This window comes from Cornus florida, unplaced genomic scaffold (genome assembly GCF_030987335.1).
Source record: "Cornus florida cultivar Cherokee Brave unplaced genomic scaffold, ASM3098733v1 CherokeeBrave_3.0.0_Hap2_Chr02, whole genome shotgun sequence".
In the NCBI taxonomy this organism is placed as follows: domain Eukaryota; kingdom Viridiplantae; phylum Streptophyta; class Magnoliopsida; order Cornales; family Cornaceae; genus Cornus; species Cornus florida.
In genome coordinates this window covers 20,689,602-20,704,846 of record NW_026775572.1, presented here as the reverse complement: position 1 = coordinate 20,704,846, position 15,245 = coordinate 20,689,602, and the positions used below count along the sequence as shown (strand labels likewise).

General features: G+C 34.0%; 1 protein-coding gene across 1 annotated transcript; it reads left to right on the top strand.

Annotated features, from left to right (window-relative positions):
* Positions 1-1,180: 1,180 nt before the first annotated feature.
* Positions 1,181-15,037, top strand: LOC132294154 (DNA polymerase kappa). Its single transcript, XM_059791908.1, has 14 exons — positions 1,181-1,643; positions 2,312-2,484; positions 3,663-3,836; positions 4,036-4,159; positions 4,250-4,350; positions 4,502-4,588; positions 6,030-6,125; positions 6,274-6,394; positions 8,953-9,081; positions 10,646-10,737; positions 11,534-11,645; positions 12,711-13,045; positions 13,505-13,749; positions 14,776-15,037. Exons 1-14 carry the CDS (start codon positions 1,514-1,516, stop codon positions 14,888-14,890), a joined length of 2,034 nt encoding a protein of 677 aa, XP_059647891.1. The 5' UTR covers positions 1,181-1,513; the 3' UTR covers positions 14,891-15,037.
* The last annotated feature ends 208 nt before the right edge of the window (positions 15,038-15,245 follow it).

Below are 15,245 nucleotides of genomic sequence, written 5' to 3'. Positions count from 1 at the left end.
CAAGTAAAGTTTCGTTTGAAATCCTGCATGACTGACTCATAAAGCCCACCAAGAGCACATAATGCAGGGCCACTGTATATAAAACAATCGGGTGAATTATTCCATTTCGTATGAGATTTTAAGTATTCATTTGATTGAATCTGATTTCTAACCTTTCTAGCATTCACAAAACAAGCGGCAGATATTGAAGTTTGATCATCAATCGCAATAAAATCACTCGTTGCTTCAATAATATTATTTTGGTTTTATTTGAAATCACTAAATTTATTGTAAAATTCCTTGGCAGACCAACTCTCTTTCTTGCATAATACAACCATTGCTCATAATTTAATGTTACAAATCTAGCCGTCAACAATTGTTTCGTCTCCTATCACGATTGCAAGTTTGCTCTCCTTGCATTTCCCACCAATATGAAGCGTCTTTCTTAAGTTTGAATGTTAGAGTATTTTCAATGTTAAAATCTATTTTTGCATGTCAAATCTATATTTTGACAGGAATTTGACAAGTGTTACAGTGCCAAAATACTACATTTTAACAATTATGCTCCAATGATACATTTCACGCAAAATGCTATTTTTTAACACAATTACTATTATTTTTCAACTACCATTCCCACTATTCATATTTGCATCAGTAATATTAATATTAGGCACATTTTAGTCAAATTGTAGACATTAGAAGGAAACTAAAATTAAACCAAATTAAAAAGAATTACAAATCTAAAATATCTGATCAAAAAAAGACGGAAAAAAAAGCAAATTTTTATAATTTTTTTATCACTATTTGTGAATTAATTTTTTTATATAATTTTTTTTTTCAAAAATTTATATATATTATATATAATATATATGCATATTTTATATATATATATATATTATATATATAATATACATATAGAGATGCGAGTGGGTGATGACTGGTGAGAAACGGTACCGTTTTGGGAAATGAAAGACTTGCCAAAAAAATTTGGCAGCTGTCATATATGAGAAGAAATTTGAGAATCTCAAATTTTCTCAAATAAGAGCCCATTGAAGAGGCTTTTTTTTACTCCAAGACGTGTTGATATAGAATAATGAACCTTTTGAGTTGATAGTCAATGCAAATTTGGCAAAAATTATATCCTACATCACTTTTTTTTGGTTTAGTGAGTTTATCATTTTTTTATTTTATTTTTTAAACTAATGGTGTTGTAGGAAAGATATTACATGGGAGTTTAGTGAAATTTTAAAACAGTTCAGGGGGGATTTTTTTCACACTTTTGCTTTCTCTCTTTTTTTTTTTTTTTTCAAAAACTAAAGTGGGATTTTATATTGAGTTTAGTGAAATTTTAAAACGGTTCAGGGGGGATTTTTTTCACACTTTTGCTTTTTCTTTTTCTTTTTTATTTTTTATTTTTTTATTTTTATTTAAAAAAAAAAAAAAAAACTAAAGTGGGATTTTATATTTGTTTATTTAATTTTCTCCGTTACTCTCCATTTTGGCGGTCTTTGCAGTCCTCTTTATATATACTACGATGATATTCAATTTCTGTGTCTTCCTTCTGGAGCAAGCTAAAGAGGGGATGGCGAAGAGTGAGACATCAGGCGGCGACACCTCTCGGCCATGGCAGTCTTACCACACCGCTTTCACAAACGCCAAAGCAGGTATATAAATCATATCTATTCGGACTGATAAATTTTAGGGTTTTTTATTTGGGCAATCTACAACTAGAAAACGCACAATACTGTGGAATTTTTGAATATGCTCGATCATTTCCCGATTCTTGTTGCTTATTGCACACGCGTTTCAGTTGCGATTGATCGTGCTATCGTTATATCAAATTGAATTGCCTTTTAATCGGTTACCCGATGTGACAACGTCTTTGATTGAAACTTGTAGTTGTTTGTTTATGATCTTGAACTAAGGAGAAACATAATTTTGAAACAAATGTTAGATGAAATGCAAGAAAGTCCATGAGAAGTGAACATTAGCTTCTTCTTCCAATATATATATATATATATATATATATATATATATTTGGTTTGGTTGTTTTAAATTTATGATTTTGTTCAGAAGAGATTTTTGGGACAAAACTACGTTTTATGTGTGATTCTAAGTCGTATGACTAGGGTTGCTTATTTTGAAGAATGTAAATTGGAAGTGGATTTTGTAAATATATTTATACACTTGTAATGGGATTATATTCTTAATTGCTTTAGTTGGAGTCTACTTCTAGTCTTGTGTAGGTATTTTGATTTTGTCATAATAATTTTTTTTTCTTCACTTTACATGTATCTTAAAATGTGAGATATTTTTTCTTGCGACATCGTAGGGATGGATGGAGTTGATAAGGAAAGAGTGCAGAGAGTAGTCTATGAGATGAGCAAAGGATCAAAATATTTTGAGAATGAGAAACGCAAGGAGGTTTTCATAAAGCAGAAAATAGAAAACATGCATGCTCGGTGTGCAAAGCTCACGGCAGCAGATATATCTCATTATCAGGAGGTACTCTTAGAGGAAAACATATACTTTCTACTTCATCTTGCCATGGTATTAATGTGCTTTGTCATGTAATTGACAGAAAATCTAATATTGAAAACTGGAGTTCTTTTTTGTCTTGCTTTTCCAATCACTTGATATAACTTTATGACCCTAACACAATTTATGTTAGGGATATTTTATATGATTTTAGGATTTTACACTTTAAACAACTTTGAACAAGTAAAAGTTATTTTACACATTGTGATGAAAATAGAAAATTACTCCAATTGACGGGCCACGAAGACTCCAATTGGAAAGACTCTGTATCAAGTCTTCATCTCGGCGTCCATAAAACATGTAAAAATGTGAAAGTAGTGGAAGAACAAAAGAGATAAAAGTGAAGTAACAAAACAAGAATAGAACTCAACTTATATAGGCAAAGCCAAGGGCTTGTAACCGCCAAATTAAATAGGCCCAATATAAAACTTATGCAATAAAGAAGTCTTAAAAACATCTCAAATTTCCAACAATTTATATATTTTCTTGTTTTTCTCTCTTTGTTATTTTCCTGATGCCTCTGCTTATGTTCATAAATTACGTAAACTAACGAGTTGATACATACAAAGTTGCAACTGTAACCAGTGACTCTTTATTTGGCAACATTTTGACTGGCAGTTAAACCCTTTTTTTGGTAATTAAGAAATATTTCTTTTATGGACATAAGGAAACCAAGTCTTGGTTAGCTATCCAATTGGTGTAAAGTAATCAGTGAAAAATATCTATGGTGCGTGTAACTAGTGCATCATCTGGGTTCATTATTGGAGTATGTTGTCACTGGACCTAAAAGTGTCTTAAAAGTTAAAATGATTTTTCAAAGATGAAGAAACATCAAAATAAGAAATTGAATATGTAATTGTTTTTAAAAACTTTAATAGGAAACTATAGTCTTCGTACACTCTGCAGAATGCACTCCATGAGGACCATGACTCAGCATCATTGGATCGATGGACTTGACTGATCTCATTTCCTTGCCCAAGCCTGGTGCATCAGGTCATAAAATGGGTGTACTTAGTAATTTATGAATTTTCTCTATGCCATTACAAAATAAGCAAGGAAAATGTTTAAAAAGCACTTCATGAGGTGAAAAATTACTGTGGTTGTGCCCTTCTAATTTTTTTTTATTATATTTTTTTTCATTATAGGTTGCTGATAAGAGAATTTTAGAGCTAGAAGTTACTCGTGATTTGTCAAGGATTTGGCTACACGTAGATATGGATGCTTTCTATGCAGCTGTTGAAACATTAAGCAATCCTTCGTTGAAGGGCAAACCAATGGCTGTGGGTGGCATGTCTATGATATCCACTGCTAATTATGAGGTTTGAATTGCTAACTGGAAGTTTCATTGTGGATGGTTTTGGTTGGCTTGTCCTGATGTTCCTTTATGTTCTTTTTGCTTCTCTTTGACGCAAGATTTGCTTTCAAATTTCCATTAAGAGAAACAACCTTTTATTTATTTTTTTATTTTAGTTTTTAACTCAATACTTCTACTAAGAACATGATTTGTCTACTCTGTAGGCACGGAAATTTGGGGTTCGTGCTGCAATGCCTGGTTTCATTGCACGTAAATTATGCCGAGAGTTGATTTTTGTCCCCGTAGATTTCAAGAAGTATACTCATTACAGTGATTTAACTAGAAAAGGTTGATATCGTGCTTTAATGTATTTTCTGGACTGAACCAGCAGTTATCTTTTGCTAATAAACTTCACTTGGACATGCTCTTTCTAATTAGTTTTCCAAAAATATGATCCCAACTTCATGGCGGCTAGTTTGGATGAAGCATACCTTGATATAACAAAGGTCTGCAAAGAAAGGGGCATTACCGGTGGAGAGGTAAGAACATAAACTAAAGGAATTACCCCACACTCACTTCCTTTTTTCTCTCTTGGAGTGGCATTTCTACAACACATCCATCACTTTATTGTCATTAAACTGGATACTCCTTTGCTTTAACGCCCTTCATATTTTGTTACCCTTTGTGAAGATTGCTGAAGAACTCAGAACAAGTGTCTATGAGGAGACTGGTCTAACATGTAGTGCTGGAGTGGGGCCAAACCGCTTACTTGCTAAGGTGCTTTAGGATTTTTGTTGAATTTGTTCTTATGTTTTTAGACGTTCTCCGCATCAATTTATCACATGGACCACAGATATGCAGCTTGCATGGACACTTATGTGCATCGTTTTGTTCATGAAAATTATTTTTTTTGCATTTCACGAATATTCTGTTTCAGCCACTTCTTTTTTCATGCCATTTAGCCAAAAAAATCAGAATTTTGTGTATGAAGTGTATATATTTATTCTCGGTACTTGAGGGAAATTGTTAGTGGAGATGTTGGCAATGTGAACACCAAAGAATCGATGTTTGACAATACACTAGGAGGATTTACTTTTTGTTGATAAAAGTGAAGTTGGTAGAGAATGTTATGCTATAAACGGTGCCCTGTGGTTTATGTTAAATGGGAATTTCTTTTGAGTCGACAAACATGACCCGAATGGATTTGTGGGGCAGTTTATGGGGTAATTGTGAAAAAGTATATTTATGAGTAATTTAAGATTATGTTACTTATTCAAAACAATGCTAATGATGTTGAGGTGGATTAGTGGCTAGGTTGACTGAATTAATTATTAATTATGGCATAGAAAATTGGGTAAAATGCAAAAATCTCCCTTCAGCTTCTCCACATTTGCAAATAACCCCCTAGGTTATTAATTTGGCAATAACCCCCCTGTACTATTGTAAAACCCTGCAAATTGCCCCATGTTGTTATTCTTCCATTAGAAAGTGACAGAAATGGGTTATGTGCCCTTTTCTCAGAACCAAATTACTCCCATACAAAACCATGCAGAGAGATCCATTTTTGGGACCTAAATTTTGGATACCTTTTTTTATTTCAAAAACATTTTTGAACTTAAATTTTTTGTTCTCATTTTTTTAGGATAGTTATATGGTTTCATGAAGTTGAATGATGGAAAAGGATTTACTCACAAGTTTTTTATAGGTTAGGGGGCTTTTGAAGTTCAATTGCAAATGCAGAATAATTCAATGAGTTTTTCGCATTTTACCGTAGAAAAGAAGCACAAACTCAATAGGTTAAAAGACAAGGGAGAAGCAAGTGAGATGGTTTGCTATTATGTTCAGAACTAATTAAATTGGATGAACATTTGGTTGTACCAGCATCCACAATAGTGCTCGGTTCAGGTTGGATATTTAGAAAGTTTTCCGAAATGTTTTGTTCTGAAATTTCTATGATTATGAGCTTATTCAACTTAACTTGTTTGTATTGAATTTAAAGCATCTATAATTACTGTTTCTTCCTCTGTTCTCAGCAAGATCCATGAGTAATATAGAACTGAAATGATCTAGATATTCCTTGAGAAAATTTGTTTTTGACGGAGTTAATGTAGTTGACCCTAGTGGTTGAGACTTGAGAAAAAAAAGGCTTTGTTGAGTTGAGTTTTTTCTTAGGGAGTTCTAACTTGATCGTCCTTTATATCTTTTTTCTTTTTACCAGGTTTGCTCAGATATAAACAAGCCAAATGGCCAGTTTGTTTTACCAAATGACCGGATGGCTGTCATGACATTTATATCCTCACTTCCTATAAGGAAGGTATTTCAGTTATCTGTAGATTTGTTTTGACAAGTTTGCATTGTTTGTTTTGAAAGAACTGTAGCTCAAAATTGACACATTTAATATTGTTGGAGGTCCTTAGCTTCGTGTTCTGATTGAGAAACATATTGGGTATTTCTATCTACAGATTGGGGGCATTGGTAAGGTCACTGAACACGTGTTAAAGGATGTTTTTGGAGTCACAACATGTGAGGAGATGCTGCAAAAGAGTAGTTTCCTCTGTGCACTGTTTTCTCGTTCTTCATCAGGTTGGCATGCTGATCACTGCTTCTGTTTTTTTTTTTTTTTTTTTTCCATAAATTGTAATATGAGAGGTGTGCACCTAAGGATTGTCATATGATTTTGGAATAGTGAGAACTTCAAATCTGCTATTGAAATTATTTGCATTCTGTACTATTGAAAACCCCTTTCTAGATATCAAATCTGCTATTATTCAGTTTCTCACTTCCCATCATCAATCCTTCTCTCTCTCTCTCTCTCTCTGAGTGGGAGCTGGGCTGCAGTAACCTTTCTCATTAAGAAGTGAGTTTGTAATCTTTGAGGTACTATGATGTCAATAATAGTTATCAAAACAAAGCACTTCGGTGGTTTTATGCGTAATGGATCAATGGGTAATTGATGGGATTATGAATGGAGTTTGTGCTATGATTTTCTTTATAGAAGAGTGCATTAAATTTGTTTTGGCTCTTACGCATTGTTGCTCCTGTTAGTTCAGGGTCCTGAGAGGTTAACTGGATAGAGGCCTAGGAGGCCATTACCTGGTTTTGGTCCAGTTAATCCTGAGGTTGTGAGGGATGGAGTAGGTGCAAGCCTTATCTATACTTCATTTACACTAAAATATTTGCCTAATACTTGAAATTGTCTCTCACACTTGCCCACCCGAGTTTTTCCTATAGCACCTAGTAATAGTTGGTGGGTGTGGATATCAGCTTTATTTTCACCAAGTGTCGATCTTTAAAGTTGATGAACATGAACTCTAGCTTCATTTGCGCTAAGTCTTTACTTTAAGAGTTGATGTCATTAACTTAATATATCTTGCACCACTTTCGTATAATTTGAGACTATTTATAGACTTGAAATTTTTTTTTTTGGAGCTTTCTGAGCAATTGTAAACAAATCATGTTGAAGATGAAAATCAGCAAGAATAATGAAGTTTGGGAGAAGCAGGTTATTTCATCAATTCTACCACAAGTCGCTTCCAGTCAACCTGTTCTGAATCATGTCAAAGGATTAGTGAGGAGGGAGAAAGCCTAAATAGATGAGAAATTGAACTGTATCAGTTGAGTCATGACAATTAAGTACACTCTTTAAATGCATGCCACCCAAGCAAACTCAATGGCAAGTTGGACTATGGGAGAGGGTTGATTGAGGCTTGGAGAGGTTGCCCTGTGGGGACTCACAGTCAGGATGTGTGGAGGGCTACACCGCTTTGTGTATGGTGGTGCATTTGGCTTGAAAGGAATAGGAGATATTTTGAAGGAAAGGCGATGTCGATTTCGGTGCTTAAATTCTCGATTATTTCCACTCTTTTTTGTTGGGTTTTAGGGAGAGATCATAGATCTTTGGAGGAAATTGTTGATTTTTTGGCCTCTTTGAAGGATTGAGTGGCTTTTTGTATTGTTCTTGGGTTCCGCTCCCCCTCGGAGTGTTTTTTTTATAAAATTTTTTATTTATCAAAAAAAAAAGTTGGACTATGGGAGAGTTGTAAGCTCGTCATTTTCTGGTTGTAGCTTTGATGAAAGCTGGTAGCTTAACTTTGTGCCTTTCTAATGTCAAGATTAGCTACAATCGTCTACTAGTGCAGAAATTTCTTAGGTTGGTTTATTTTGTTATATTACCTTATGGAGAAGATAGCTGGTAATTAACCCCACGGGATTGGCCTAGATGGAAAAGACTTGGCCCCTGGCGCCTCTCGAAGTATTAGGTCTCAGGATCGATTCCTACTAGGTGCAAACAATTCCTTGGAGGGGGTGTGTGTGACCAACTGGCAAAAAAAGAAGATAGCTGATTATTCTAATTATGGTTGGAAGTAGAAGCAAAATTATTCAGGTACATTATGAGAATATCTAGAGAGGAAAAGTTTCGCCATATATGAGAACTTCTCCAAAATATTCTCTCTTTCGTAGTATTTTTCTGTGTGTATTAGATAATGGTAATAGTAGAGGCAGTGAAAAAGAAAGAAATTGTTCTCGTACAAAAATGGTACTCCTGCAAAACACAATATCGTAAGACTGTAAGAGTCACGGTTCAAGTCAAAGATTTTGAATTTGTTTCCTACTATATATCTGAATTTTTTATAATTAACATTTTTTTTGAAAAACTGCTTGAAGTATTCTCATGCAATTCTTAGATTCTTATGTAATTAGTTTTTTCTGTCTTTTCTATTTAAAATGTGTGTAAAATTATTATCTGACTAAATAAGCCTTTTGGTATTTTGAATGTGCATAGGTCAAATGACTAACTCATTAATATTTTCTTCAAATGACAGAAAATAATTTTTTGAACACTTAACTTTAACTAGACTGACTTTCGTTTTTTATGTTACTTCTCATTCTTCTTTTTTTCGTTATTTTGGTAATGGTGATTCTTCTTTGCTTTTAGTATTTGTGGTGCTTATATCTGTAAAATTACACTAAGTTATTAACCATCATACCGTTTTAGACTGACTTGCATTTTTTATGTTACTTCTCATTCTTCTTTATTTTGTTATTTTGGTAATGCTGATTCTTCTTTGCTTTTAGTATTTGTGGTTCTTATATCTGTAAAATTACACTAAGTTATTAACCATCATACCATTTTATTGCAGATTTTTTTCTCTCTGTGGGTCTGGGACTTGGGAGGACAGATACTCCTCAAGTTAAGTTGCGGAAAAGTATAAGCAGTGAGAGAACATTTTCAGCCACTGAGGATGAGATATTGCTATATCAGAAATTAGGTATCTCAGGTTTTCCTTTTATTTACAAGAGACATTCAGTTAGGATATGTTATGACATGAAGCTGTTGCTCTTGCTCATATATCTGACCTGATTTTGCTTTTATGTCCATCCTCATTAAATGTCCACTATGCTAATTAGCAGCTCCTTTTCATTTCTGTTGATACATGTGGAATTTCCTATTGTTTTTTTGGAATTTTCCATGGAATGGAACTCTATTGACTGTCATATTGAACTAAGGAAATAAAAAATTGAAGAATATTACTAACGTATTGCTATACTAGGGATTTCACTTCTGTATATTGTTGCTAAATATGCCCTTCTGTTGTATAATGGTGACTTATTAGGATAATTCAAATGCCATTAGAAAATAATCAAGTTTAGTGAAAGGAAGCCTTATAAAAACTCTATGGACAACATGTTTCCTTGCCGCAAGAGTAATTTGTTATGGGTTGTTTCCTCTTCCTTATTTTCATCAGCGTGAAATGACCACCAACCTCTGTAATTCCTTTTTCCTTCTGAGAAAAACACACTCGACTCCCTTATTTCCAAGTTTTGTGTGAACAAGCTTCATATTAGAATTTAAATTGTCTTGAGGTTCGTCTACCACTTCTTGTTTTCTTAATGGTTGTGTTTTTTCATCACCATTTTAACTGAAACATCTATTTTTTAGTTATTCGTTTAATAACTCAACTACTGGTCATTGTTATTCCAATGGGTTATCATGTCAATTTTGGTTCTCGTGATTATTTAAGACTGAATCAGTAATTTGAAAATTATGCAAGTAAGTTCGTATCCCTTTGTAATTAATTCTTATCTTCGGAAAATTTATGTAATGACTCATTCTTTCAGGGTTTAGCCATAATTTCTCCTTGCTCATATTTATTATATGGTCCATATGGAGAACAGGCAAAGGAAGAGGATCAAGTCATGTGAATGCTCCTTGAACTTGAGGACTCACCTTTTCAACTCTTTGATTTGTACGCTGAGCCTGAAATGCCTATTGCTTTCATGAAATGGCTAAGATAAATCTCATGCCCATGAATCCAAAATTATGTTAGTTTGGTGCATTACTTCTTGATTATATCCTTACATTTTGTAATTTTCTCAATTTACTTAAAACCAATATTTTGTGATCACTATGATGTTGTTACTTGCAATGTAAAGGAAACTGATCTTAGGATTGTTATTTTGCAAGTTGTATGTTGTTTATCCTTCAAATCCATCTTTACCTTTAATGGATATGACATTTAAGAGTTTATGCATGGGTTTGACTGGACAATAAGTGAGAAAATGTAGTAATAGTTCATTCCATCTTTTTGTGAACTGATTTGGCTACATTTCTGCAACTATTTAGTGCTTTGCAGGTAAACTTGGAATTTCAAATAAAAGTTAATTATTTGCTGAGACTTGTGGTGTTCTTGAAATGTTTGTAGAAGTAATTTATTTGTTCCAAAAGAAGCACATTTTACATCTGGAAATAAGGCCAGTCTTTTGCTTTCACGAGTAAGATTATTTGAACAATCCTTCAACAATTAAGCCATGCCAAATTTTTTAATTTTTCAGTGGATCTTGCTGAAATGCTTTCCGCTGACATGGAAAAAGAAGGCCTTTTTGGGCGAACATTGACACTAAAACTGAAAACTGCATCTTTTGAGGTACCTTCTGATGCTTTCTTAGAGTAGCCTTTGCGTCTGCTCTTTTCATGAATGCACTCCATTAGGGGTGCAAACAGTCCTGTTTGGACCAGTTCTGGCGTGAATCAGGACCAAACCGGACCGAAGGAACCATCAGAACTGAACAAAACTGAACTATGAGGGACTGGTTCAGTTCGGTTCCACCGGTTTATCCTGTTTGATAATATGAATTTCTTATATATTTTTTTGATAAGTAATATGAATTTCTTATATTTAGATTCTATATTGTTCTCCAACTAATTCAACATATGTACGTGGCTGGCTCATCTAAAATAGAAATATTTTATTATATGTTATATATAAAATATATTACTGGGCTAGGATTTAGGGATTCTATTATATCTTTTGTGTATTATATATTTATATATATATAATTAATTAACGGTTCAATTTGGTCCTGGAGGATCCCAAACCTAGAACCGAACCGTTAAGTAACGGTTCCTTGTTTTTGAAACCGGAACTGGACCAAACCATAAAATACCAGACCAGTTTGGTCCGGTTTACCCGTGTAACCGGTTTTTTGTGCACTCCTACACACCATGGCATTTCTAAAATGCTAACTAGTGATTCTGGCTAATTCCTAGATCTTGTAATTTTTTTTTTTCGTATCAAGTTTCCGCCTGTAATACTTTTTTCCCTGGTAATTGTTGTAACAGACTCTTTATTATCTCTCTTTCTTCAATTTCTTCCCATCCTTTTGGTGATTATCACTTACCAGATCATTGTGCTGTCATGTTTATTGGTTTGCAATCTCCAGGTCCGAACTCGAGCTGTGACTTTGGAAAAATATGTATGCTCAAGCAAGGATATCTTGAAGTATGCATCTAAGTTGCTAAAGGCTGAACTTCCAGTATGCTTAAGACTAATTGGTAGGGACACAATACTTGGTTCATATTTATTATTGTGGAAAAATTTACATTATAGTGCCGACTGGAATGTTACTTGCTTATCCTCGGAAGCAGGATGTAGCAATCTTTATTCAAATAATGACTCTTTATTTTTCACACCTTTTTTTTTCCTCCCCCCCAAAAAAGGTTGTCTGCCGCCTTCTTTTCTCAACTGTCCTTCCTACACGTATCTCGGTAGTTGATTTAATGTTCTTAATTTGTTTCCATTTTCTTAGTTGTCATTAATGTAGTCTTCTGTTTTATTCAATATCTTAATTTTTTACCTAACCAATATGTCTATATATATATATATATATATATATATATATATATATATCTTAATTTATGGAAATTCTGTTTTGTGGTTTTCTCTTAGCAAAAAATTTGGTTTTTGTCCAACAAGAATTTTTTTTTTTTCCGTAGGTTTATATAAGGATAAAATGGTGGAGTCTGAAAGTATATAGTGTGGAAAGGGTCTCCTCTTGGGGAGCACGTTTTGGAGAGAATTATTGAATGATTCTGTCCATTACGACTGCTACTACTACTACTACTACTACTGCTGCAGCTGCTGCTGCTGCTGCTACTACTACTACTACTACTACGACTGTTACTACTACTACTACTACTACTACTACTACTACTACTACTGTTATTATTATTATTGATCCTCTTCTCTGTGGAGGTCTATGTCTTTATCTCTTACAATATCTTGCTCCACGACTTTTTTTCTTTTTCTTTTTTTGTGCTGATCAGACCAGAAGTTATGTTTGCCTTTTCAGCAAAACTTTCTCATCCATAAGTGCATCCTCTTTGACTTTCTTTTAGTTTTCCATATTGGATGAGTACTAAACAGTATTGCAAAACTTTTCTGTTCTTTGATGCTCAAAACGTGTGGCTTTGTAGTATGTGCAGTTTTGTGGTAGGTATTATGATAGAGCATTTATATTTTCCTCTGTCCTCCTCTACCTCGTTTCTGTGGATTGTAGGTCTCAACACACCTCTCAAATACAAGGATGTCTGATGAACAAATATGTTATTTTCTGTCAGGATTGCGGATGTCTCAATTTAATGAAGACAAGGATGGTTCTCCATCTGATCCTACACAGAAAACTCTATCCAAGTTCTTTATATCAGGAGATACTTCTGGAAGAAATATGAGTGATCACGTTTCCTTGGGCTCAGATATTAGTGACAACCACTTTATGATGGACACAGAAAATGGTCTTTCTTCTGACCTTCAGGAGGCATGTCATGGTGATTTTAGAGATTCACTGGACAGCAATCAAATTTCAAGTTTTAATCACGGTAACTGCTTGCTAGGCTGCGATAGTTGTGACATGGAGAAAAGTTATGGACCTCTGAGCAACCAATGTAAGGACAAGGTATGTAGGAAGGTTGGTTTGTGGTTCATTATTTTGACTGCTGCCAATAAAAAACAACCATTTAAATTAGTGCAGAACATAGTTTCTTTTAATTTTGATGCTTGATGATTTTTTAATGTATTGGATAGCATTTTCAGGATGGCACTCTTATCAATTGTTATCACATATCTCCATCTTAAACTTATTTGCAATTTAGCTCAACTTTTACTTTTAAAAAGAAAACAAATTCTACCTGGGTTTTTGTGTTGAAGATTTTCTATTTTAACATGTTTTTCTCTCTATTTCCACTTTCCCCTCTTTTCTTCTCTCTCGAAACTTATACAATCCAAACGCAGCATTAGTTTCTGCCTTGGTTTGTTACTTTCTTACATTAGCATGTTATAAATGTTGCTACATGCCCAGGTTAATGCCCCCAATGCAGTACAATTGGTGACCCATTATTTTTCTTTATCTGTACAGTCTGAGGGAATTAGCCAAGATCAAGTGAAGAAGAGGACCAACCTTTCTGATGAAGCAGCAGCGTCTTCACTAAATCAGAAAGAGCCATTTCTATGGGTGAATGACTACAAGTGTTCACTATGTGGGATTGAACTGCCTCCCAGTTTTGTTGAGGAGAGGCAAGAACATTCCGATTTTCATTTTGCCCAGAGGCTGCAGGAGGAGGAATCGAGCAACAGTCCAAGCAATCTTGCATTGAAGCAGAGGTACCATATAGTTTCCTGTCGTATGCCTGATAGGTTACATAGTTTTTTCTTTTTTCTCTGGTCCTGTCTGCTCTGCTAGCTTGTACTAAAGACTGTTGGTTCTTTTATGATGGGTTGCATCTAATCAGACGTCTTTATTAACATACTGATTTTTTATTTTTTTAGAAAAATGCGGGGTTTGTTAACTTGAAATGGAAAAATAAATAAATCTTTCTGCTGCTACAAGATGGTCCATAAAAGACCAAATTTTCTTTTAGATTCACACTTTATTAAAATTGAATGTCCTTATGATGTGGGAATTTGAGAGATAGTTCTACTACAATAAAAAGCCAGAAGGAATGCTGCTGGTTGTTTACTATTTTTCCTACTCTATACCCCGCTCCCGCAAATAAATAAAAAAATCAATTCCTACTGTTTGTTTTCATAATATAATATGTAAACTATTATCATATTTTTTATTTGACATAAATGTAAGATTTACAACGAGTTTGTTATTCTTAATTTAACAGGAGCATTGGTTAATTCCCATGCATTGACAATCTATATTTTTGATAAATATTGCAATTTGTCTTCATAAAATGGTGCATTGATTCCAGGGATTAAGAAAATCAAATTTCTTAGCTGGTTCATGGCATTTTAGTGAAAAAGTTGCATTCAATTGTAACCGAAATGAGTCTCTTCTTATCATGTCAATATTCATAATCTTAATTCACCCTTTTCATTATCTTAGCCATTGATAGCCTCAAAATTTGCACTGATTCCATTACAGAATGAATTTGTTCCGTCCAACACTATGAGAAGCGAACGGAGGGTTAGTTTTTGTATTTGTAGAACAGACAACCGTATCTTTAGTGGAACTGTTCAACTCGGCCTGAAACAGAGTAAAATTGTGCAAACTAACCAGGGGTCTTTAACCAATTGGTTTTAAAATCACTCTGGAATCCTGGACTGATATACTGATTATATTTCATTCTTGTTATTTATATCTTCATCATCATTTGTTCTAACAAAAACTGACCTTGTCAGGTTTACCCAAAAACACCACATTGCAAGTGGAAGTAGACGAAAGAAGCACAAGTCATCTGATGGTAACCATCTTCCAATTGATGTGTTCTTTGCAAAAAGTAATCAGAATTTCTAGCATCGCATGCTTCTGCTCAACTTGTACATATAATAGCAAAAATTAGTTTGTTCAGTGTATTTTATTGTAATCTTAACCTGATGTACAGTATTCAAATTGTTGTATCGTAATTTAAACACTTGTAATAAAGCTCTTGTTTTCAATGACTATTTTCTCATGTGCGTGCATGGGTGGTAGCTAAGTTTGTTGAGGTTGAAGTGAGAAACACAATGTGATGGGTGGTTTTATTTATTTATTTGGAGAAAACAGGTCATGTGAGGTTGATCAACTTGATCTCTATGGTTTTTTTTTATCTCTCCATCATTTAATAAAGGGCCAAACTGCTACTCTTCCATCACCTTCCACCCCTACCACC

Coding starts and splice junctions, on each gene's coding strand:
- LOC132294154 (XM_059791908.1), top strand. CDS start 1,514: ATGATATTCAATTTCTGTGTCTTCCTTCTGGAGCAAGCTAAAGAGGGG. Junction 4,589..6,029: donor CAAACCGCTTACTTGCTAAG/GTGCTTTAGGAT, acceptor TCTTTTTACCAG/GTTTGCTCAGATATAAACAA. Junction 6,126..6,273: donor CCTCACTTCCTATAAGGAAG/GTATTTCAGTTA, acceptor TTCTATCTACAG/ATTGGGGGCATTGGTAAGGT.